Below are 27,034 nucleotides of genomic sequence, written 5' to 3' on the forward strand. Positions count from 1 at the left end.
AACCTATAAAAACAGGTGAATTACTTTTGTCCAAATGTTTCCATAGAAAGCCTGTGACTGTTGCTGCTGGGGGGGGGGGGGGGGGGGGGTTGTGGAGGTTCAGGAATTAATTCACAGACGGATTTATGTCAGGAATAAACAGCTGGAATTGCACTTTTTTAATCGCTTTCTGCTTCCGTTTCTGACTCTTTTTATGTCGATTGGTTGCTGCTTTACTTTATTGAATTTGATGTGCTGATAAAGATCCCACAGAGTCCAGACACGCAGATGTTCTCCAAACTGGAGGAAACCCAACATGATCCTCACCTCGTGTTTGCCCTTCATCCTGCAGATCTTGATGTCGTTCTTGTTGGACTCCCATGTTCTCTTCTGTACAGACAACACACGGGTTAGTAACAGCGCTGGTGGAAAAGACGGAGTGCGTGACGATGACAGGTGAGGCTCACCTTGCTGTAGAACATCTCCTCTTCTACAACGGTGTCCAGCTCCACGCGGAAAAGGTCGTCCCTGAGGGAACAAGCAGACGGAGAAGAGCGGCACTTAGAAGATGCAGCATCAGCTCGGGTTGAACAGAACTAACTGAACCTAAAGCTGGGTTAACGGCAGTATCCGGATATCCACACAGGTGACCCAAAAACGTGACCTCTGTGGGGAAGACGCATTTCTTCAAAAGATACCAGAGAAAGCCAACTTCAAGGAAAACTGATCCCACAGATATGAGCAGAGGCAGCAGCTTAAAGGCCGTGTCTCTTTGTACATTTTACGCATTCTCCACAAATGTCGGCCTTTTTTCAGACACAAGTGATCTACATAATTCCCAAGTGTTCCTGGGTTCCTCGGTATCGAGCTGTTCAAAATTATAGGTCGGTTGAGTTTTGCGCACTTTACATAGTTATCATAGTATCATGCAAATCTCGAGCAATTGTGCCTGATTTTTACAAGATGCATACACAAATTTGTGGCTTTTCACGTATGTCTAACGGACTTTTACCGCATTTCCACCGACTGTATAACTTCTATATCGCGTATATGGCGCACAATTCACGTTAAAATTACACAACATGCATATAAACAGTCATCACGCAGAACTGGAGTATCCAGCAGTCTATGCCCTCCCCCACACCCGTCTGGTGTACACACTTGGACAGAAGAGCGTGGATGTTGGCGTTGAACCGTCAAGCACCCACGTGTGCACCCAAGGATTTCTATGTTACTGGAAAGAGAGGGGAAAAAAGTGGAAAATCGAATGTGTGTGTGTGTGTGTGCACGTGTAAGAAAGCAGTGTCTGTGTCTGTGATGGACCCGCCTCCCACTTTCTGCTCCACCCTCTCATCTGCTTCATTCAGAGCCAGTAGGCGAGCTAACAGAGGATTGCATCCTCTCACACCTCCACCTGCAGCTCGCATGCATCCATGAGACTCCAGACCTCCTCATAACTCCACAATAACCTTGGCCACTCCTGCAAAACACATAAACAGCCGGCAGCAGCTGACGTTTGCATCCTGATGAAGGCGCGCGGCTCTGATCAGATGGATCTAAAGTGCACTTTGCTCAAGCGGAGGGCCGCACTCTGAAGGAGCTCATCTGTAAATCTGCTGCAGCTGCAGCATCGATCCAGCTCCCTCCCGGCTGGCCACTTCACGTTTTCACGCGTGCGTCGATGGACGTCTGCTCAGGTTCATCCCGGATGAACGGTTTCGGTTTAGAGGAAACCGTAGGCTGGAGGAAAGGAACAGCTCTCCAAACACAGACCGCTTTAAAGGGGAAAGTTTAAGGATCCTCCAGAGAGCAGAGTCAGCTCCCATCTTCTCCAGGCTGCTTCAGCATCGTCTCACCATAATATGGATAGAGCCTCCTGGTGAGAGTGGCCGGCAGCCAACGCCGCCGCGTCTGGCTGTGCAGAAGACGGGAAATCATTAATGCTGCTTCGCATTCTGCTCCGGGCTGCAGGAATGATGCAAAGCCTGCAAGGCTCTGTTTGTTTACAACTGTTTGTGAATCTGAATGCGTCTAACGTGTGCAGGAGAGGATCTCAGCTGAAATGGAACCAAAATATGATCCTGCTCGGTTTTTTTTCAGCATGAAAAGTTCTGACTTTCCTGCAAATGTTGTTTTTGAAAACTGCAGAATTACTGATGACCCAAGACTCGTCCCATGAGAACCCCGCCCCCCCCAGGGCTTCACGTCAGCCCCCGCCCGTCACCATGGCATCCAGCATTTGTCCTGCACTTCACATCAAGTCTTTTTTCCATTTGACCTTCATGCGTGTGGTTGTGCACGTGTCCCAGGGCTTACTTCACACCCCTTTGACCCGATAACACAAATTCAACATTTGCTCCAGATAAACCATCAACGTTTGTTTCGTTTTTACTCGCCCGGCGCCTGAACTTTTCTATTATGGTCTGTTCGACAGCAGCCGACCGGAGGCCGGAGACCCTCCGAGCCTCTCAAGTTTCCACAAAGTTCTGCTTTTCTTTGGGCCTCCACCGTCGCTGTGGCTCAGTGGGAGCAGGTCCGTCCTTCCTGCATATCCTGCATGCAGATGAACCTGAACCGAAAGTTCTGCTGCGACCACACAGAACAGGAAGACCTCTGATGCAACCTTTCTCTTAAAACACAAAGGTTGAAGTGGGTCCTCCTGCCTCTTCTGCTCATTTAGAAATAAGTCTCACAGCTTTGATTTCCAAGAACCTCAAATGCAAATGCATTTGCAAATGCAGATGTGAAGCTGGATGGAGATGCGTGTCAGGAACTCACATCATCGGTTTGAGGATGATGAGGATGAAGTTCATCTCCATCAACCATTCATGTGTGTCCTCCATCCATCCATCTTCAGGACTCTGTGAATTCCCTTTGGGGTCATAGGGTTGCTGGAGCCTATCCTAACCACTGCTGGGTTAAGGTTAAAGTCCTATTAGCTGATACACTCCTAGAGTCACCAATGAACCACGGAAGCATGTTTTGGTCTGTGGGAGGAAACCGGAGAGAACCCCACATGAAAGCGGAGAACATGCAAACTACAAACAGAAAGAACCTAGCTGGGATTTGAACCTGGACCATCTTGCTATGAGGTGAAAGTGCTAACCACTGCACCACCATGCAGCCCTGAGTGTCCTCAGCTCCCTGAAATCCTTCTACGTGAAATAGGAGGTCTGCCTTGATGCTGGCCGCTGCTGATTTTCCAGCTGAGTGACTGTGTAGCTTTGTCCAACAGTAGCTGGGATAGGCTCCAGCAACCCTGTGACCTCTGGAAGGCTGGATGGGTTTTCAGGAAATAGCCTGTATCTTCACATGAGCTCTGGTTCTGTGTGGTTGTTCCGTGTGTTTTTCAGGTGACTCTGTTTTCAATCGTCTCTTGTCTTCTTCTCTTGTCTCTTGCCGTTTCCTCTAACGTCTGTAAAGTCGTTCCGTTTCCACAGCAGTTACCTCCTCCGTTCTCCAGACCCCCAGATGGAGAACGAATGTTATCCTGGTTTCAGCCGAGCTCCGCCTGGACGGTAAAAACACAACTCCTTTTACGTTTTAAACGTCTTCGTGGATTAGGACATTCCTATTCATCCAGTCTCCTCAGAGCTCTCAGCTCTTCAGGTTCCGCCCCATTCCGATGGATATGACTGGATCCATGTAGTTCTTTGTTTTCCGAGCTGGTATTTTTGTTGCATCGGTAATGTTAGGTTGGGGCTGTAAGCTAGTGGCAGAGCATGTAAACAGTAAACATTTTTAGATTTTGGCCAAAAATGTCGTCATCATAATTAAAAGACCACTGGGAACGCTTTGAAAATATATCATAAGATGTAGGACTTTAAACGAGAAACTTTGCTTCTTCTGCACATGTGCGGGAAATGGAGCGGCTTTGTGCTTCTCTCTCTAATGTCGATGAGTTCTTTGGTTGCACTTTGCAGGGATGACTGCTTGGGTCTGAGGACGGCAGGGATCCACAGCGGTCTAACGGGTTTTAACGCGGCACGGCGCTGACTCGTCTTAACAGCAGCCACATCCATAGGTTACCTTTATTTAGCAAAGAGTGAACGCATGCAGAGCGGGGCAGCAGCTCCCAGCAGGCACCGGGAGGATGGATTCATCCGGCCCAATGTGAGGAGCAGCCGCGTTAACGGCGACGGGATTTCAGGAAGAGGGAGGCGTCCTGCTCTCTGCGGGGGCTTTTGGCAGTCACACCTGGCTGCCACCACAGGTACGTATTCATGTACTGCTGCTTTTAGAAGGTGCGACGCCCTGCACAGCTCCCTTTGGCTCACCCGTGCTGTGACTCATGGATTCTTTTTTTACAGGGAAATTACAAATCCTTGGAGAGTCATTTCAGTATTTATGGACCCCCCCCACCCACCCCCAGTCTGTTTCAGTATAATCAGGTTTGCTGAGACATTCAGCTCAAATGACCTCGTTTGTTCAGTAAAAGTTTTTAATGCTTAAATAAAAAAGGCATTTTGAACGTTTCTTTATGACAGTTTTTATGGCAGACCTTCACGCTGCAGAGGCCGCCGGTGCATTTTTACCGCCGGCTGCAGGACGCAGCGCTCGCATTGGTGCAGACAGGCTGACTGGAAGCATGGCACATAGTTTGATAAATTTACTACCCCGTCTCAGGAGTGAGCTTACCCCAGCTGGGGTCCAGGGACCGGGGTATTTCCTGGACTGCAGTGGCGTCTCTCTTCACTCCAGCTTTATGTGTCGCCTTTTCTTGCAGGGAATTTCAGGCTAAAGGATTTTTTGGGAAATCAGGGGTAGTAAATTTTTAAGGTCAGGCCTTTTTTTTAAGGTCTGTTTCAGGTCAGCTCCTGCACGTCTCTGGGGAGCCGCTTTGGAGCTCAAACCAGGACCAGTTAATGGACTTGATGTGACCCTCTTGACCAGAGGGGCTGGGATCTGCTAAAGATCTGCTCCTTCACCGGCTGACGCTCAGTGACTGAAAGCTAAATCCTTCTGACTTCATATTTATCTGGTTAAGTCTCTGCCTGGGGTTCTTACAGAGTAATCCTTTAACTGCAGCATTTGACTGAGTGATTTAGAAACTGGAGGGAATCTTTTCAACTTAGGCTTTTATTTTGGAGCCTTCTAAAAGTTTTTTTTTCCTCAGCAGTAGCAGCAGCGGTGGCGGCGGCGGCGGCAGTAGCAGCTGACCTTCAAGTGAAAATTTGACCCCCTCCACAAACTCCAAAGTTCAACAAAATTTACACATAGATCCTGGTAAAAATAATTTTTTTGAAATTGTGAACGACGCAGGAAAAAAATCTTTGTTTTAAAGTTTGCAGATTTTAAACGTTAGCGTGCGAGCTCGCAAAAGTGGCCTGCATCTGTTGCTTACACACTTTTTACCAGAATATTGGGAAATTTAAATACATGAATTGCTGGCTTAAGCTGAGCATAACAATATAACATAGAATGTAAACATATTACACTGTAAAAAGTGTAATTTCTTTCCAACTACAATGGGCTGTAGTTGGAAATACATTTTTTTTTTCATTAATCTAACTTAATTATTTAGTTTGGTGAAAATACATCATTTTTTTGAGTTCATTCAACTAAAGAATTACACGTAGTTGTCTGACATCATTATTTTACTTTCAATCAAATTAATTCAATAAGCTTGGTGTAACTTTGTTTTCTTAGTAAATTACAAGTCCCACTGGTTGAAACTTTAGACAAATGTGTCAATTTAAGTTGTATTAACAAAATAAAAAAAGAAAAAATAACAAAAAATTTAAGTTAGATCAACATATTAAATTGAGTTGGATAGACATAACAAATTAAGTTCAATAAACTTATATCAATTAGGTGTTACCAATTGAAGTGATTCAATTAAGTTGGATCAACTTTTTTCTTTTTTAGAGTGTAGGAATGTGGGCTTGGTAACAAAAACCTCGGTTGCCAAGGAAATCCAAAAGTTTACTTTTGGCAATTCTTCTAAAAATGACACCGACTGTTCATCAGCCTGAGGTGACCAAAAAATGAAATGGTTGCTATGGAGATAAAACAACAGAAAAGTTGCTATTTTTTTAAAACTAGTGTTTTCTTTGTTGCTGGTTGCTTTAAATCTTCTTCAACTTTGAGCACAGCTCTGCAAGTTTCTTCAAAACTCTGTTTGAAATGACCTTTTTATAAAATGTCTCTATTTTAAAGTGGCTGCAGACTTTCAGTCCTACATCCTGGGGGGGGGCATCATTTTAACAGCAGCCCCCATGTTTCCCTGTCACAGCGTCCTGTTGGCCCCACAGGACTCGGATGATCAGCAGAGTTGAGCGCACAGCTCCAGAGCGTCGTTAGCTGGAATTTATTTTCAATGTAAATACAAAGAACATTTTTGAGTTGTGGGACCTCGGCTCATAAAGCTTTGTCTGTGCGGCTTGCGCGGCATGTGGGGATGGGTGTGTCGCGCAGAGGCGGGTTTCGTACCTGGCACCGATGTAGAGTGTCCGATTGACCTGGAGGATCCTCTGGATGTGCAGAGGCTCGTGTCTCAGCCATGTTCGATGCGGTCGTCCCAAAAACACCGGATATCTCCTCACCACTGTTAATGAGTAAAGCAGAAGATTGCTTTTGAGTTTTTCAAAGTGTCAGACGGCTCTGGCAGGTTTCTGCATTCATGGACGTGTTTGTTGACTCAACTTTCATTTAGATGAAATGTTTGCTCGTCTGCAAAAACACAAAATCTCATCAAGTATTTTTCTCTAATATCCAATTTTAGTAAAATAATAAAAGACCAAACTAACATCCAAGTAACGTTTTAACCAAAAGACAATAAATATCTTGTTAAGTCATTTCATCTTAAAAAAAAAAAACACCTCAATTTAAGTCACATATGTAATGAAACAAGTTTTATTAACTTTACATAATATTTTCAAGTTTTATTTGTGAAATGTTTGTTTCAAGAAACAGATTTGCTCGATTCAGATAATCTGGAAAGTTTATTTGACTTATAACAGTGAAATGCATTAAACTACAGAGGCTGGAACGTAAACGTACTTTTATATATCATTTTTAGGAGAAAATGTTTCTTTAAATGTTCCATGTTTGTCTTTACAGTTACTGTGGCGCTGAAATAGGATTGTTGCAGCTTCTAAAGAAGCATTATTATTAATAATATCAATTATTATTATTATTATTACCATCTATATTGACAACTGCATTTTATTATTAACAAATTTGAATAAACATAAATAATCAAATGAATATGACCTGGATATAATAACTTTTATTTGTTTCAATTAACAGAGCAATATACCTAAATGTGAGTGTCTATAGCTAATTTCAAGATTTGTTTTAGTCCTAAAAGGCCGGAACGTCTCAATTTATTCTACTAGGTCAGATGGTTGAAAAAACATAATTTTGTATTCAATCTTTTTAACTTTGTTTTGATAAAGACATTTTTGCTGCTTCTCGCAGCTCAAAAACCAGTGAAAACCATTAATTCAGTCTCTTTAGAGTAGAAAAAACAATTTAACGCAGAAAAACTACAGACGGAAAAAAAACATTGAAATATGACAAAAGAAATAAAGAAAGAAAGGTTATACGATTATGGCCGAGGGGGATGATGGGAAAACGTTTTCTTGTTTCTCTGCCCGTTTATCTGTTATTAACTGCTTATGAAATCGCCCCAGAATGAAGTCATGTGTCTGCGATGAGCAGGAGAACCTGTGATGGCGTCTCCTCTGCACCTGAGGGGACGTGGGGAAGGGTCCGGGCTCGGCCGGGAGGCCATCAGTCAAAATGATGGAAGCGTAATCCATCACTGTCCGCTTACAGCTGAGAACCGCCGCACTGACGTGGAGACGCAAAGTCTGCGCGTTTGAGGGGCTGCGTCTCTGGAGAGACTGAGCGCGTTTGTGGGGAATTCGTGAACACGGAGCCCCTTTCCTCGCGCCTGGAGGCGACCCCACATCTCCCGACGTAGACACCAGTCGACAGTCTTCTCGTGAGAGTCTGGGCTGACCTCAGTGGCCCGGAGTTTGACCCTTCTCTGTATCCTTACCCCTCATTCATCAGCGTGGGCTTTTGGCTGCGGCCCAGCACTTAACACATTATGCTCTTTGTGGGAGGCATGCAAGAGAGTAGGAGGCTCCGGCGCAGGAGCCAGGAGGTCATTACCTTCAGTAGGGATAAAGTTGAGGGGCCCAGGCTCCTCTGGGAACGCCAGGCAAGCCGTCCGGAGTAGCCAGCACAGCACCAAGACGTGAGGAGGAGCCGCCGCTGCCATAGCAGCCCCACTGTGGATTCTGGAAAAGAAAGACGACATTTATGAAAAGATCTGATGAAGATCCTTCAGTCGGGATGTGTGAGCATCAAACCGCCTTTGTCTCCATGTCCAGATGTGCACAAAGATAAAACGCTGATATAAGATCTAAGTGAGGAACCAGAGTCATCGTCTTTAGCGGAATGGTCCAGTCAGCGACCGCGAGCATCACACCACCATGACACATCTATACATCAGAGGAGGACTGACAGGACCTCCTCACATGAAGGGAGCACAGCCTCTGAAGGTAAAGATGGAGCTGCTTTCTGCACAGAGCAGCTGAGGGAAGCAGGGATGCAGAGCGGCGAGGCTTTGCTTGAAGCTGATGCCCTCCGGCGACAAAAATCTGCTCTCCGCAAGATAAGCAGGAGCTTCTCCTCACATGGGAGACATGAACAACACAGATGGAAATACAAATGACACTGGAATGGCTTTAACCTCCATGTTCCATCTAGAAACAGACTCTCAGAATGGCCTCTGAAACCAGCGGGAAGCGACAACCGCGGCCTCTGAGCTCTGCAGCTTCAACGCCAGCAGCTGAGGTTCCTCTCCAAACCTCTGAACTGACAGGTCTCGGAGCAATCGTCACACACATCCTTAGAGTCGTGCACAATTGCAACATGATGAATTTGAATCCTGAAGGTTGAATTTCTTCATGCAAACGCAGCAGCATTTGACTGCAGCCTCATGTGTGAAGCCATGCAAATGCACCGCATGCACAGCAGCAGCACACATCCCGCTGATGGGATTCGCTTTGTCTGTGTTTCGGATCCTGAATGTGGTAAAAGGCGGTGAACAGAGTCGCCCGTCCCGCAAGTCACAGGAGAGCGAAGCATTACACTGCAGACCACGACTGAACAAGAAACAAAGCAAAAGATCCTCCAAGACGAACAAAAACACCAACAGCCAGCAAGAGGCTCAAATAAACTCCACCCATCCAGAATTCTGTAACCTCATTTTTTACTCAGATTGCATGAAAGCGGCGCTTCGCCATTCAGGTCTGAACAAACACTCAGTGGCTGGACGGGAAACTCTTTCCATATTTTCCACAAACAGGACGCTGCCCCGAACTACAAACAGAAAAACATCAACATCTTCTTTTCACTAAAACACAGATTGTCATGCAGTGACATCAGAAAAGCATCAACTCTTAAGAATAAAAGGAAACTGCAGATTTCTCCAGAAGAGTTTCCTGGTTTTTCACCAAAATCTAAAGTTTTTAGGGGATGTGGTTTGAGGTGTGACCAGACAGATGTGGCTCATAAACCGACAAACTCCAGGTTATTATGATCCAAAGGTTTCTGAGATGAAGAACGTAGTGCAGTTGGTTCAAGCATCAATCCTAGAAAATAGGATTAGGTCCAGTTTTCCTTCTTGTTTTGGGTTATGGGATAGTTTGTGTTTCGTTTTTGCTCCTGATTAGATTCAGAAATAGAATTTTCAGTCATGTAGTTAAAAAGGGTTTCCATTGTAAAAAATGTTTTTAATATCTGACCAAATAAATACAAAATGTTTTTTATTGTATTTATTTCACAAAGGTTTGTTTGGTGTGGCCTTCCAACAAGCTCACTCGTGATTGGTGAGGGTGGTTGCCATAGAAACGTGGACTCAGACCCACTCGGAGCAATCACTGCTTACTGACGACGTCTGGCGGCGTCCGTAATCCAAAAAAAACGGCGACTGAATTGACTTTATTTGGTTGGATCCAGAATAAACCATTTTCATGGTGTAAGTGTCAGTTATGTTACGTGTTTTTAATTTCTGTTCAGCGATGTTACATTTCAAACTAGAAGGAGAATTTATGCTTTTATTTTTGAAGTCAGTAACTTCCGTCGGAGAAAGTAAATGTTTTTATTTGACGCAATGTTCAGCTCGTGAATTTAGAATAAATGAGTGGAGGGCGGAGCCATTCGGTTGTGTTACCGTTGTCGGTGAGGACGGCGTCATTGGCACCTCTGCCATTCAAACGAGTGCAACGGTCTTTTGTCGTTCATTAGGTTTACTTGAATTGAAGATTAAAATGAAGGTAGGAAGAAAGTTTGATTAAGAAAACTTGACACTACGGATGACGTCACACTCGGTTCTCAGATCCGGTCAATGTTCAGACCCGTCTGTGGTATTTGGGTATATTTTTGCAAGTCTAGATTTTCTGTGGTTTGATCCGTGGACCCCCTTTAAATTGTTTGAGTTGGAATTCAGTCTTCTATATCTCTTTTCTTTAACGTCTCTATTCGTCTTGTTTTTGCAGTTCCGCGTCGATCCCGTAAAGATCATAAAAAACCCTCACAGATGTCAGAAGTGATTGATTGCTGTCCAATAAACCCTCCCGGTCTTTGAGATCCAGATGAGTTTCGTCTCTGAAGTCCTTCTCCGGGCCTCTCACTTCATCATCCTCTCGGTCTTCCCTGAAGGATACAAACAGCCATTGTGCAGCTCATCACTTTAATGGAGCCCCAGACGTCACCTTATCAACATACATAATCTTTATTGGACATTCCTCAAATTCTCCGCCCCGACACCAGAGTGAAAGTGGGAGGCCTGCTAATTACTCAACACCCACCAGCCAAATTACGGGAGGTGAAGGGGAAGGAGTCACGAGGAGGAGAAAGGAGGTCGTCGGGTAGAAAGCTGGAGATGTAGGGAGAGATAAGTGAGACGCACAAAGAGAAGATGAGGAGTCAGAGAGAGAGCCTGAACGTCCACTCAGAGATGCTTTTGTTTCATTCATTCATAATGTATGAGTGCTGTCAGGCCGTGCACGTGCACACGCACGTTAGTTTAAATTACAATCTGTGGGCCGTCGGTTTCACGGGACAGAAGAACATATGGGATCTAGTGTTGTCCATCGTGTGAGACAAAATGTTCCAGTGTTTCTAACACCAGGTTCTCTGTCACCGGCCGCCACCGCACGTGCTCAGTGTGGCGCCTAATCAAAAGTATCCAGAACCCGTTTTGGTCCAGGTGATGGAAAGACAAACTATCCTTTCAGGTCACAAAAGCAGCGTTTCACGTTAGCCAGACTGACCTTCATTTCTGAGCCTCTGTAAAGGTGGGAGGGGCTCTTTCTGAGACTGAGGTTGAAGTGGCGCCCTGGACCTCGTGGCCAACTCGCACAAATCAAATCAGAGACGTCTGAAGTCCTAATGCGGCGGAATGCTGTGAGGCCGAAGACTCAAACGAGGTGATGATGTCAGCTTCGCACAGAAATGCATCAAACGGAGACGTTAATGTTTTTGTTTCTTATTACGGTTGCCATGGCGGCCCCCCTCGTTCTCGTCTCTTTCATCTCGCCGTGTTTCTTCTCATCTATTTATGCAGACGTTTCCTCTGCGGTTCTGCGTCAGACCAGAATCTTGACGAGACTTTTCCAAAGCAAAGCTGGGAGCTTCCTGCGTCAGTTTTTTGGACCAGAACCGTTACAAGCAAACCAAGATTATGCATGTTTGGGGCCGGGTAATGAAATAGGGCTGCATTAATTGAGGGGGTTGGGGTGTATTCAGATTAGAGCAGGACTATCTGAATGCAGTTGTCAGGCAGCAGAGTGGATCATAATCCCCTTTCAAACCAGCGGCCCATCTTTACAAATGCAGGCAGAAGAAGAATTCACATAAACAGCATTCTTTCTGGTTAAATCCTTTCATTACAAAAACCAGGATTTTTCTATTTTCCACAGAAAAATAAATGGTTTGCTGCGTGTTGTGATGGTGGTGAATAACAAAGGCTCACATAACTGTGGTCCCACTGATCTCCACATCTACTTCTCCACTCCATTAGCAGCATGCGTTTTGTTTTCAGCCCTTCTCTTAGTTTCCCCTCATTACTCCCACAAATGGTCTGCGCAGTTGCAACTGGAATGTGAGAAAACAGTCCGACGAATGGTGACCTGATTAGACCCAAACGCCAGTGATGCAGTGCAGAGGTGCAGCAGCAGAAGATGTTTTTGAGCGGGAGCGGCAGCGACGGACTGACTGTCAAGAGTTTTTTTTAGATCTGATGTTTGCATCTGATTTCAAAATTGAAGGATGATTTCTTATAAAAAAAAGCAGAATATATTATTTAGAGCTGAGTGTCGGCATAAGTCTGGCAAGATGATGTGATGCTAATGATAAACAATTTCATGGACAGTATATCGTAACAGATAGAAAACAACACTGTATTTTACAGAAATTGTGTTTTTGGTGTTTTTAACATCTTGTAGCATTTTTCTGATGATGGAGGACATATAGAAAGAAAATTAAGCTTAAAATTACAATTCTGTTTTTTTTAAATCAAATTGTTGGGAATCCACAAACAAAAAAATGCAATTTGAAAAAGCTTCTAGTTGTTAAACTACAATCCGGGGGCCACAGTCTCCCATCTCCATTCCATTCTGAACATCCACTCACCATCAGATCCTTGAACGTCTTTGTTTTCCTCGTCTGATCTGGAATCTGGATCTAAACTGTTTCTATCTGCTGAATGGATTTGATATTGCTGTCATTTTTGTTGCAGCAGGAATGTTGGATTGGTGGCGTGATGGTCGGTAAGCTATCGGCAGCTCGTGGAAACAAAGAGCTTGTAGCTAAATCCCCTAGGGGAGCGTGAGCTGCAGACACAGCCGCACTCTGGAACGATTTGGTGGTTCAACCCCCCAAACCAACCCCTTAATGCTGGGTGTCAAGCAGGGGGGCATTGGGTCCCATTTTTAGAGTCCTTGGTATGACTCGGCCTGGATTTGAACTCACGACCTTCCAGTCACAGGGCAGACACTCTATCACAAGGCCACTGAGCCATCGTTAGGTCATAGTTAGTTATAAGTGACGGGAAGGGGGGCTGGCACCAACGGTCCGACCCACAACTCAGAGGAGAATTTCTGATGAACTCCTGCCGCTCTGCAGAAATTTCGTCCTAGAAAACGACACAGGTTTTTGGATTTTGTCCAAAAAGGGCATCGTGAAAATTAGAAGACCACTGGGCCCTTTGAAAACAGATCAGAACCATCAAAGCTTAAAAATACTAAGAATTTAGCAAACGGTTGCTGGATTAAAGGACCAACAAAAACGATGAACCAACAATTTGTCCATTTCGGTTCAAATTGCATTGGTGCCATTAGGCGGTGGAAGAACAAACACAAAACTGATGAGTGACCGTCTACCATGAGATCGTTTTGTAAGATGCAGAAATAAAGGTTTGCTCATAAAAACTATTATAAAATTGTTCCAACAGCTTTTGAAAATGATACCAGTATAGCCAAAAAGAATATCGCAATATTTCATGGGATTGTTTATTTCTTACACCCCTAAAATGTACTTTTTAGGTAAAAGCATCAAATTTTCCTGATTAATTCTTTTAATTTTTTTATTTTATGGATTCATTGTTGATTTTAAGATTGGTGGAAACTTGAGTTGGATTATAAAGTATCTCAGCTTTGCTTTATTTACATTTTATTTATATTTTACTATATCTTCTTCTTTCTCTTTCGGCTTTTCCCATCAGGGTCGACTATATATATTTACTATATATTTACTACTAGATTTACTACGACTATATTTACTATATACTTTTCAGAGCTGGAATGGCATGAATCCCTCCTGAGTGTATATTTTGATTTATCCATCGTCATTTTTAGCATTTCTCATGAAGTTTTTGATCTTAAAATCCAGTTCAACAAAGTGGGTTATCACCAATAAATACCTATTAGGGAAAATATCAACTGCAGCTTTTCTTAAAGCTCTGCATAACTTTGGAGAAAAAGAAGTAATTGTTGGAAGAAATGTGCTGCAGGCAGAAGAAGGAGCTCCGCCGAGATGACCCTGAAAACTTCCAACATGAGGCGGCGCAGGACCGGGGGGGGGGGATATTAAATAAGCAGAAGATGATTTTATGATTGTTCTAGTTTTCTTGAGGTGGATTTAAAGACTCCTGGTGGATTTCCAGCAGACCGGGTGGATGATGGTTTTAGTGAGAGCCGAGGGAAAGTGGAATCAATGGAAGGTGATGACTTAGGGAGTCTCCTAAGTCTGAAACATCAGGAGGAGTTTTCATGCAGAGGAAGCCTTTTTAGGCCAACAGGAAGACTGATTTACACAAAGAGATAAGGGGAAGAAAATGATGAACTAATGGGAGACAGGGGCGGGGGTGGGGGGTTACTTATCTTAGAGAAGGGCTAAAGGAAAACATGCATTAGAGCCAGCAGTACTGTTCAGGCCGATTGCTTTGTACTTCAGCCAAAAGCAGACGAATGGAAATAATCAACTTCTTCTTCTTCTCTGCAGGTTTGCTAAACGGATGACACTTGCCCATTTCTGGAGGTCTGCCGCTTTGACATCGTTTTCTTGTGGCGCCAAAACATCCGCCTCTAGACAGAACTGAACTGTTATCGCTGTTCAGCAGTATTGAGCTTCAGGCTCTGATGAGCCTCGCTTCCACTGAGCGGTCCGGTCCGGTCTACAATGGTCCAGGTATCTCAGATGAGCATTTCCACTCACAGTTGGACCGTCATGGCGCATGTGGGGTGTAGACCAATTGTGTAGATTTGAGTCATAGTAGTGCGACAACAACAATGTTTGTTTTTTTTGTAGATACAAGTCATTTCATGTTGCTTAAGAGAAGATTGCCGGGGCGATGAAGAAGAATACGCTGGCGCTGGTTTGGCGGCTTCTTTTGAAATAATGACCAATCAACAGCTTTCATTGAGTGACGACAGTAGCTCCGTCCTAATCAGTCCGATCCATTTTTCTACCGTTGGCAGCCCAAAAATGGTACCGTCTAGTCTGCCTTAATGGGTCCATTTTATGATGGAAACACTCAAAATACTGGACTGGAGCACACCATGCCATTCAGTGGAGGCTGAAATCAGAACAAGAACCAAACTCAACAGCAAACTTCTGCTGTTGTTTGTTCCTGCAGAGACCCCAGACAGACACCGCAAACAAACTGAGGAGGGGTCTTGTGCTGGAAGAACCGTCTTCTCCAGAACTTTTTCTGTGATCCAGTTGAGGTCTGTATTCTACAGCAGATTCCTCTCATTTCAAATCAGAAATGAAAATATTCTAAGGTAATTTTTCTGGAAATGAATATTTGATATGTTTTTGAACTTCCTGGAGACCTGAATGAGAATCAGCTTGACTGACCCAAAGCGGGTGGATGCATATATTAATGCAGCGTTACCACGAGCAGGGGGTGGTGGGTACCTCATTTACATGTTACATCATTGCGGTTACCTGGATCAGGTGCGGCCAATAAGAGCATGACGGAGCGGGATATGTTGAAGACTGAGCAGACATGTGATCCCGTCTGTGTTGTACAGTAAGGAAAATGCTCAGAAACATCTTTAAACATCTTCCAGATAAACTACGTCTTCTGTTTCTGTGGGACTCGGCCGACGGGGGGAGGAGGAAGACGGACCTTTCAGTTCCTCTCCATAGAACTCTGGTTTTCCCATCAACTACAAAACTATAAATTTATGTGAGGAAAAAAATAGTCAACATAAGGACAAAAAAGTTCTTCTTTTGCCAGATTCAGAAGGTGGGAGCAATTCTCCGCTCTGCTAATGTGATCAGAGCAGCATCTTCTTTACCGTCTGTCTAATGGGGATTTAAAGGTTGGTGCTTGACGTAGACCGTCTCCGACACGTCCTCTCTACTGTGGAAGCACTGCAGCTGAGAAACTGCTTCATGGAGAAGAAGTGGTCCTTTTACCATCGTACTTTTCTTGAATGGATCAGTCCTGCAGCAGTTCCTGATGGAGCTCCTTCCTCTTTCATTAACCTTTTGAAGGTCTCCAATCCATAGCTGTGGGGGATTCAACCACAACCTGGAACCCGAATAAAGTTGTTTGTTTTACAGAAATATCAAACATATTTGATTGTCTCAGCTCCATGAGAGACCGGTCTGTTATTAATTGACTAAACACACAAAGAAGAAGAAGTGGAATTTACCCAAATTTGCAGTCCAAAATGTCAAACCAGATGGAGAAAGGAATCTTAAACAAGTTAGGAGATAAAAACTCATCAGATAGATGATAAAAAAGTAGGAACTTTGTCATCGTTGCAGTTTTTCACGATGAGATTCTCAAGCAGCAGCATAGTTTTCGCGTGACGTCCTGTCTTCTGAACCAGCCTTGGCCTTAATGGAAACATCCTGTTTCGGTTCAGATGAGTCTCTGCTCATCCCGACAGCAGGAAACAAGGAGGCGCATCGTGTCACATCCCAACAACACAGGCCGACGTCCTGCCACCAGTTTACAGCCATCATTAGCAGGGCAGGGATCAGAGGCCAGGGCCATAAATCACGCCGTCCACGTAGGAGGGACTCAGCATCGCTGCAGTAAAGAGGAAAAGAAAACACACCGGGACTGACAGGAGGCTAAAAGCAACGCCATCCATCAATGGCTGGAGGCTCCATTAAGTCGGTAAAGGAAAACACACAAGGCGATGATCTCCAGCGTGGTTATAAATAATACAGAAACACTGCTAATGGTTCAGCAGCATAACAGAACCCCTCTTGATGTGATTATTCGGCTAAATTTCCCCAAAGGACAAACATTATCCAGCATTAATACCCAGAAGAAACCTAATAGGGGAACATGTTTTCATCCAGAGACCGCTTGGCCTTTTAGTTTGTGGCTCGCAGGGGGGATTTATTGTAAGAGCAACAAGTGAGAGTCGGGGGGGCACAGAGGCAGAAACAAACACTGGAGAGCGATGATAAATGGAGACAGATGTTTGTGATGGTGTCCCTGCAGCAATTCAAGCAATATTATTGGATGGATTCTACATTTGGGTGAAAATCATCGGCTGTATTTTGGACGAGGATTGGTGAAAAATGTGGAAGTGGTGCAGATCTAGTGAATCTTGCTCCACATTTTTTCTTTCACTGCTTTATTCCGATCAACTGCAGTTATTCATTTCTCCTTCGCGATCACTTTTCAAATGGTTGACAGTTCCGTGAATTGAAAAGGACGCCACCTCTACGTCACTACCAGATCGGATTCTTCGGCGACGCGTTCTGTACGTAGAGCCCGAAAACGGTATTAAAAAATGCGCGTAACTATGCACGTGGGTTTTGAACAAGCTAGCCCACAGTCATACTTACATATGTTTACACAAACTTTTCGTTGAAAGTGGTCACTTGAACGAGTGCTACCGTGGGTGGAGTTAATGCGGTGTCTTATGTCATCCATAGAAAATGGTTAACTTCCAGCTCCAACCAAACAAAGTCAATTCAGTCGCGGACGCCGCCATGTTGGAGCCAGATGTTGTCAGTAAGCAGTGATTGGTTTGAGCCAACGTTACTATAGCAACCACTGCCAAACCACAGCATTTTTCCTCCTGGATTCTTCTGTTGCATTAAAACATATTTGTTCACTAAAAACATGGGGCTTAAATTGACAAACTCCTCTTGTGTTTGAAACCAGACCAGAAAAGTGAACTTTATTCTGCAAGAGATGATTTCAAACTGGATCTTGGAGTTAACATCAGGTACTTTGGTCCAATAGGATCCTCAGGGGAGACTGGTGACCTGTCCAGGGTGAGCCCCCACTGTGGCTGAGATTGACTCCAGCAAAATGGATGGATGGATGGATGGATGGATGGATGGATGGATGGATGGATGGATGGATGGATGGATGGATGGATGGATGGATTCCTCTATTGGTCCAAGTCGTTGTAAAACTTCACAGGGATGTCCTCTTTAGAAGCTGGTTATCAAAACAAACAGCTGTTTTATAGAGATGGGGGGGGCTGACAGCAGCAATGTCCGACTCCTGCCCCCTCCTTTGTCTGCCGTCCAACACTCAGACGTCTGGCAGCAGATGCAGGGCGCGGATGAGAGCTCAACCTCCTGATGGTTCCTTCCTGTTTCTCCAAAATTTGCACATGTCTCACCTGAAGCCACCTCAAGAGCCACATTCACCTGAGCCCTCTCCAGCTTTAATTCTCACCGTCGCATTGGTTATCACACCTCATGCGGCGTGCAGACTCGCGGGCGCATTCACACGCTGGACTGTCAGTCAAAACAGGTCCCTGGCTGACACCGAGTGCACGAAGCATCTGTGCACAAAAGGGCATTCCTGGCTCAAAACAAACACACTCGCAGGCCTTTCATTAGGTGTCAGGCATGACTCCCAGACCCGGCTGTGCGCAGGTTTGATCCCTCTCACCGTGTCTGAAAAGCATGTTAATTAGTGCAGGACGCTGCCAGTTGCGCCTCCATCTTCTTTCCTGAGTTTCTCCGCCTGCGTATCCTCTGTCTTTAGTCAAACCCCCACCCCAACATTCCTGTCCTCCTTCCGCTCTTCCTCCCACTCTCCTCCCATCACAACAAATCACGTCTGTCCTTTGACCCCCCCACACACATCTCTAAACCCATACAGTCTCTCAGTGGAGATAACAGACTTCTGACCAAAAGAGGAGCCTTTTCTGAGCCAAATCAAAGTGCAGGGGGGCCCGTTTTGTCAGGTCAGGAGGACATCAGGGGGTCAAAGGTCAAACCGTTAATCAGAACGCCTCTATGTGATAAACTCTCGTCTCCGCCGTTCCTCTTCCTCCACCCTCTGCTCCAGGATCTCAGAGTTCATGTTGGCTGCAGGCTGAGCTATGCCCAACGCTCTCAGAGCGGGGGAGGGAGGGGGCAGCCGAACGGAGATGGAAATTAAAGAGGTTTCAGGAAGAGGATGGAGGTCTTAGATGCTGACGATGATGGAGAGACGGAGAAAAGGAGGTAAATTAGACCATAAGGAGAACATGCATCTAAGTGCATTCAGTCTGGAGAAGATCCCATTCACCAGCTCCACACCCACAAAAGAGCCCCCCCCCCCCCCCCCCCCAGCTTTGTTAAACAAAGACGACACAAATGAAGAGACGTTTCCGTCTTGACCCGAAGAACACAGCTCCAAAGAAGATGCATCACGGCTGACGGCCCCTTTTCTTTACGTGACCCCATCCGGCGCCGCCTTTCATCGCCATGTTGCAAACAAAAGGCTTTCACGCGGCACACGTCCCACATGACATCTCGGCTCTTCTCATCTGCATGAGCAGCTCCAGCTCCGTTACGGAGCGGATCAAACCCAGATCTGCTTCTGACACTTCATGGCGTCTCACTTTGATTGTCGACAGAATCAATAAAATCACCAGCAGAGGAAGAAGAGGGTGTGGAGGTCGCCGTAGAGGTCGCCTCCCGACTGACATGGAACCATCAACAGGGAAGCCTTTCTGAGAGATGGCAGTAAATGATGGAGTCATCTGCAGAGTCTGTCAGACAGGTGACTGATGTTACCTGCCGTGAAGACAAAACAGGAGTCGAACTCGGCGCCGGCGGTCTTCCCGCTCAGCATCCATCAAAGCAGCTCAGAGCAGCGCTATCTGGATAACAGGCCGCTTCATTGAAAGGTCTGCAGAGGCAAACCGATACAGCGCTGACCCCCCCCCCCTCCCCAAATGCAGGAAAGGCAAAGGTGAGCAATTCTGAAGGTGTGATGAAGTGAAACGGAAATCCAAATCAAAACCGTCTTAGGTAACCAAGTCTTAAGTCTTGGGTAACCAATCTGTCTTTGTGTGTCCAAAATAACTTTGGACACACAAAAACTGCTCACAGGCTCTCACCAAAGTACAGTTACAGCTCAGCATAGAGTCATAAACACAGAACCTGCAGAGCAGCAGGACTTCATTAGGAATTCACCTCTGAGTTGGCACAGAGCAAACACGCCCCCCCTTCCCCTCCCCGTTGATGAGAGCTCAAAGCAGAGAGCCTGTGGCCCGCTCAGCGTATTTTCTACGCCAGCGGTCCCCAACCTTTTCAGCGTCACGGCCCGGGATGACGTCACACAAAGTTTTCACGGACCCGTCTTTAAGATGTAGGCGGAGGATTACATCTTATACAGATGTAATATGTAACTAAACAAACCCCGAGCTTTTATTTTCACACGCATAACATTGTTCATCACACAGGTATCACCATCCTCTCCCATTCCCACACTCATGGTGCAAAAAAGAAGTACTGTCTATTAAATGTAGCTTCTTTTTTTGGAAGTTGACGGCTCTTCTTCCGTCTCCTGGCTGGGTGTTTTCCCCTGGCAAAGAAACTTTCCAAAGACGTTTGTTTTTTACTCATTTTGCTAGCTCCTAGGTTTTTATTTTAGCGGTAACCTATCACGTGACCGAGAAGAGCGCCTTGGCCTGCGTCAAGAGTGACAGACGCATGTAACAGAGAATCAGGCAATTTTTCAAAGTAAAACGTCTTTTTAAATTCCGAAATAAATAAAACGGAAGTGCTGTAAGTTATTTATTCCTACTGTGCGGCCCGGTACCAAATGACCCATGGACCGGTACGGGTCTGCGGCCCGGGGGTTGGGGACAGCAGTTCTACGCCACAAATGCAATTTTTTTTAAATGGCATTTTTCGTCTGCTCCCTATTCACAACTATTTGAGTAAAATAACACGCAGAAATGTGGTTTTCTCTCTAAATGTCCTCCATCATCAGAAAAGTGCCACGAGAACAAGTTAAAAACGACAAAAAACCCCTTTTCATTGTTGGAGTTGGTCTTTCAGACTGTAGAATGGAGAATATGGATCGTGGAATCTGTGTCCATTCCCATGACGATGGGTTCCTCTGACAGCACAAACACCATTATTGGTCTCCTCAAAAGTGTTCCTGTGACCTGTTCTGTCTGACCAACACAAAGAGCTGAAGAAACAGAGAAATAAACAACATATGTGAAGGCTGCCTGACTGCCGCTCCGCATGTTTCTGCTGCAGAGGCTCAGCTCTCAAGTCTTCTCCTGTGGAGCCGGTTCCCCAGCCTTTAACCTCTACTTGTGATGTGTAAATTTAAGGCGACGCCTTTGGGTTAAAACTGACACCAACTAGTTCAAATAAACAAATGTACGTTACTGTAAAAGCTGCGGGACACTGACAGCATCCTCCGCTGACCGGAAAAGCCTCATCACAGGCACAGTACCGACTCCGGCACACGTGAAAGTTCAGCCCATGTGCTGCGCTGTTAGTCCACATGGCGAGCCAGCGCTCCGGGGTCTGGATTGATTTGACAACAACCTGACCTTATTGATGGATCTCTGGGGTGTCACTGGTGCTCAGATGCCCAGAGGCCACTCGGGCTCAGAACAAAGACCGGCAGTCTCATTGCCTGAAGAATGTTGTTTTTCATTTCCTCCAGCAGTGAAATGCTGTAATAAAAGATCTTCTGGAACCTTCTTCTCTGGATCCTTGATGAAAACTTCTAACCTCGATGCAGAGACATGTTGGAACCAAACTAAAACACTACAGGAGTGCCGAGCTCGGAGCCATGAGGTGCATCTCCCGTCTACCATGCAGGACTGGTTAGATAACCGTGTCACTACGCACATTTCGCACAGGTTGCACAGATAAAAATTGGTCACACATGAATGTACATGGAAAAAGTGAGAAAAGTTGTAAATGAAATTTTCACAGATGTATCACAGATAAACCTGGTTAAAACCACGGTGGAAGTACAAACAAACCACCCAAAGAACACAGAAATCAACATCGATTTGTTTATATATAATTCCTTAGTGATTCATGCTTCGATTACGTAATTTGAGCGCGTTATGTGCGCTGTATACGTGATATAAAGTCATACATTGGTGGTAAATGTGTGAAAAGTCTGTTAGACATACGTGGAACGGTCGTGGAAAGCAACAAATTTTTGTGCGTGCATCTTACAAAAATCACGCACAATTGTGCAAGATTCACCTAATAATTGCGTATAAACTATTTAAAATAGGCATAAACTGCATAAACAGCAGACATCTACACACATTGATGAATGACGAACGCAAGAAACATTTACTAATGACATATTTCACGCATGTATCATGAAAGACCAACATTTCATACATGGAAGATGAGAAATGTACGTAGCGGATGTGTGACACGGCCTTTTTCTTCTTTAGTTTGTGGTAAAAGTGAACTGGATTCTAATGTATTGTTGGCTGCAGACACTTCATAAAAACTAATGCAGGCGTTGCGTCACATTTTACAACTTTCAAAGCAAAACCGGTAAGAATCTGGACTGACGGTGGCTCAGCAAAAACAATGTTTACTCATGAAAAAACTGTGTGACATGAACTCATTCTAATGCAGTTTTTTGTTCAATATCCATTTCAAGCAGCAAATATTGGATAAACAGCAGACACAGCTGTAAACGATCATTTAAAATCAGCTTTTACATGTTTTAATGGCTAAGGCGGTGTCCTTTAATGATGATGTCATCAGAGCACAGCGTACCCTCACAACTAAACATATCCTGTAGGGCTGTAATGAGTATCCGAATGCTCAAATATATGCAAACTTTTTCTGAAAAATTGAGTATTTGTGACATCCTATATAACTGGTTTACAATCTTTATAAATATATTAAAGAATAGTGTTTTTAAAATACGCTGGGGACATTGTAATTATTGCTGAAAAATGCAACATAGTGTTGGATTTCCAGGGTATAAACTGAACAAAACTGAGTGCGCTACGGTCATCGCAAGTTATTAAATCTTCAAAAAATTCTATTTTTTTCAGGAAAAAGATTAAGTATTTTTGGTATATAAAAATGTATTTTGTTTTAAATATAGCCAACAATTTGGATACAAATATAAAGGTATGAAATTAATAACGTGAAAATCTGGTGATCAATTATGCAATGTCATGTGACTGCCTGCCAACATGGCGGACAAGTCGTACCAGAACGCATCTTCTTTTTAGCGATCCACTAGAACTGCAGTCAGCAGATCTTTGTGGATAGAAAATCTGTGGAGAACATTTCTGGATTTACTCTTAAATGATCCAAAGCAACAATGATGTTTATGTTTAGTTTCCTGCTGAAGTTAACCAGGAAGTTGACAGAAAAACCTTTCAGTGTGACGTTGTTTAAAGTGATGGAAACCATTCTTTTATCTCTAAATCTTTGTGTTTTTATCCGTTTTGTTGATTCTGATCTCCTGTTCTAAATACATTTAAAAATTGTGGTATTTAAATAAATATTTTAATCCTCATAGATCCAGTAAAAAGGCAAATGAACCATAAAAACAAAATATATTAAATAGTAAGAATTTGATCTGTGAACCGTTTCCCTTGATTTGTACCAACGGAGGAATGATCCAAAGGCCTATAACTTCGTTTTTTTGTTTGTTTTTTTAAGACAGTACCCATCCAACACCGCTTTATAAGGTTGATGGACTTGATTATTAAAGCAAGGCAGGGTGTTGGAGCCTCAGAACATGTAAAAAACACCATTTTCAGTGAGGTGGGTCTTAAATATCTATTTTATTATTTCACGCAACAGCAACCAGGATGGACGTAGTTTCCTCTGATGTTCATCGTTCTCATGAGGACATCCTGGTCTTTTTAATCTTCTCCTCCATCCTTTTACCTCCTAAATATGTTCTGCTAACTTACATCAGCATTTCAGTCTCAACAATATGCTCGGAAGCTTCAGTTAGCTCTCAAAGCTCTGCTGAGGACCAGCCTGATGGAGCTGGTTGTGAAGCTGCAGACTCCTGATTGTAGCTGGACGAGTGCGATGAGATGGAGACGCAGCGGAAACATCATGAAGCTGAGATGAGAACACCAGGGCTAGCGTCCGCTCTGACACCTGAAGCTCACCCGCAGACAAAAACATGCCAAAAAACGGAAAGGACGAGAAATGCCATCTGTCCTGGGGGGGCTGGAGGTTCGAAAACTCATGAAGATGGAAATAGAGTGAGCTAGCAAAGATGAAAAATAGAAATCTCTGACTAAGAGGATATAAATGAATTTCAGAGCCTCAGATGACACAGGGAGATATGAATGAAAATGGAGGATTGGAAACGGCTGGAGACAAATGGAAAGATAGCGAAAGGCCGTCTGCGCTCTATCTGTGAAACCGTTTGGCTCATGAGCAGATAAGGACAACCATCACAACCTGAGCCTCCACTGCTGTTCAGCACAAACACACAGGGAGGCGGGGGGCAATCCTATTCCAGAAGCCCTTTTTCCTGTCACACGTTTTTTTTTATCAAGCAGAGAAATTTCCCAAACACAAAAGCAGATTGAGCTGATTAGCTGTTAATTAGAATTTATGGTGCATTACAGTAAGACAGACACGGTTCATCAGCCTGAGCTCCCTAAAATGAGACCGTTTAAGGTCCCAAATGTGCGAGCGGCGGTAAAGGCCGGGCCCTTCCCTCTTCTCCTCTCTGATCGAGCGGAATCACAGCTTCAGACCGACACCGTTCCTGAAACGGATGTTAATCAGCGACGGTTCTGCTGTCAGCGAAGTGTGAAGACGGGACGGGACCACGGCGTTTGAATCATTCATTAGCCTCATCATCCAGCTCCCCTCCTGCAGTTTTGTCACTCTTTTCTTTCCTGTGTGATTCTTCACGTCTTTTCCCCCTGGCTGGCACACAGAACGTGTTTGTCAATGCCACCGGCTACCATGGCAACAACATCCCGACTCCTGCACAGTCTCTGAAAATGTGTGTGTCGGTTTGAACAACATACAGTCAGGCATGATCTGCAGGGGGGGGTTATCCCAACAGATTCGACAACTGGACTTCCAGTTTGATGCATGTTTATCTATTCCATAGTTGATGACATCACTGGTTAAGATATTGTTCACGTTCTGTTCCTCTGGATCACTGACTAAGTGACTCCTCCCCCTTGGCGTTCAAAACAGGAAGTGGCTCCAAGAGGCCAAAATCCCACAGACTTCTATTGAGAAATGAACAGCTGTTACTCAGTCATTCTATTGGTCAGAAGAACCATTCTCGACCTGGCACCTTTTTTCTTAAACATCTTTTCCATAATCCTAATTTTTTTCATATTTCTTTCTGTAGTTCAAGTTATAAACCAACCAATCAGATGCCTCCGTAAAAGTGGGTGGAGCCTGTAGGCTCCCACGTCCAACGTTCAAAACAATTGACAGATTTCCTGTAGCCCCGCTTTCAAGTGGTAGGGGTGTGGCCTTCCAACAAGCTCCCTCCTGATTGGAGAGAGTGGTTGCCATAGAAAGAATTACTCTTACCAAGTTGGACCTATCACCGCTCACCGATGACCTCTGGCTCCAACATGGCGGCGTCCGAATTGTGAAAAAAATGGCGACTGAACTGACTTGATTTGGTTGGAGCTGGAAGTGTAAAGCAGTTCCTATGGATGATGTCACTCAGTCCAGTTCTCTGATGCATTCAATAGTCTGGATTAACAGCTAACAGCAGTGACCTTCTGACTGACTTCCTTTTAAAGAGAAGAGAACATCTACTTGATTTTTATTTTTTTTGATTTAATGTTTGTGACCTTAATCTGCCATAACCTTTAAACTTAATTAATAACTAGTCCCATCTTCACTTCCTCTTTAATTAGCCAAAGGGGGTAAACGCGAGAAAGATCAACCTCTAACAGGATCAGACGTAGGAATGTGTAAATACAGATGAAGTTCTGCTCAAATCTACGTGGCCATTAAATAATCAATCAAAGTCGTGCTTTTCCTTGGTCCCCAGAGTGGATCTAATGCCTCCTGCTCCGTGGTCCTATTCATTCCAATGCTTTAACTCATAAATCATCTGCGTAGTGGCTCATAATCCAACATGTGGAGATAAATAGGACGCCAAACACACCGGACAAGTGAGTTCTTTAAAGCTTCAAGTCAACTCACAGCTGTAATTACAATAAAAAATAAATTACGTCTACTTTAAGTGGAAAAATACTTCAGTATGAAGGAATAATAAAAAAAATGTAAATGTCATGTGGATGTGCAGAACCTGAAGGAAGTCAAAAGAGGATCTTTTTGGATTTACTTTATTCTGTCAGATGTTTTTCTGCAGTAGAGCATCATCTGATCAGGTCTGACATCAACCTGATCAGGTCTGACATCAACCTCAGGTTCCGCTTCACTGGAAAGACTTAGAGTCCTAAATTATTGCAAACTGCCACGGATGGTAAACAGCCCTCCTAAAAGAGATGAGAGTCTTCAAAACATGCTAGAACTTTCCCAGAATATGTCAGAACACAAAATCTGGAAGCTCAGATGTCTATGTGTCTGAATTGGGGAAGATGTTCTGAAAGACAGAGGAGTTCAGTGAAGTTCAGGCTGTGAGTCTGGGAAGACTAAGGGCCAAATCCATATCCAATCACAAGTAAGCCCAGATGTTAGCTCTGACTGAAGATGTGTCTTGCTGCCGCGGCTGGAGGCTTGTCGACTTGAGCTTCGGCTCTGACTCAAGACCTTGTGGCGGCCTCTGTAATCCAGCCGTGATGACTGAGCCGCTTTGAAGCGGCCTATCAGAGGAACGCCACGCAAACTGCAAAGACGTAACCTTCGGCCAAAATGTCCCTGGACAGGCGAAGAGAAGATCTCTGCAAGTTTACCTTTCCATGGTTTTAAAATAGAGATGATTCTGTCACTGCTAATGAAAAGTTCTGCAGGTAAATGTTAACCCTGAAAAAGTTCTCTCCATCAAAGAATTGAAAGAAAATCTGATTTGGGAATAAATAAGATGCTTTTAAAATGCTTGAAACCCCCCAAAAATGTGCACATTTTATTATGAAATATAGCTAGAAAAAATTATGATCAGTTGGGGGATTTGATCAGTTTTTGCTGGTAGTTTAAGATGCAAAAATATTTATATTTCTATAAATTTTATTTACATGCTTGGGGAAAAATGCTCGGAATCCACTTTCTGAACTGGATCCACAGATTTAGATCACGGTGAAACTGTTATATAAAGAATTGTTCATCATCGTATTTAGCATTCTTTTACCACAGACTATTCGGGCCCCCATGATAGAAAAAAAAACAGATA

The 27,034-nt window shown here is 44.2% G+C and overlaps 1 protein-coding gene across 1 annotated transcript in view; it reads right to left on the reverse strand.

Annotated features, from left to right (window-relative positions):
• Positions 1 to 27,034, reverse strand: part of LOC101173050 (semaphorin-6B-like) — a 141,381-nt gene that overhangs the window by 63,823 nt on the left and 50,524 nt on the right. The window contains exons 2-5 of the mRNA XM_023954529.1: positions 8,104 to 8,231; positions 6,412 to 6,526; positions 447 to 507; positions 307 to 369 (exon numbers count right to left, since the gene is read on the reverse strand). Coding sequence (XP_023810297.1) covers positions 307 to 369; positions 447 to 507; positions 6,412 to 6,526; positions 8,104 to 8,212 — 348 coding nt within the window. The 5' untranslated portion in view covers positions 8,213 to 8,231. The remainder of the gene's footprint in view (positions 1 to 306; positions 370 to 446; positions 508 to 6,411; positions 6,527 to 8,103; positions 8,232 to 27,034) is intronic.

Source organism: Oryzias latipes, chromosome 4, assembly GCF_002234675.1.
Source record: "Oryzias latipes chromosome 4, ASM223467v1".
NCBI lineage: Eukaryota > Metazoa > Chordata > Actinopteri > Beloniformes > Adrianichthyidae > Oryzias > Oryzias latipes.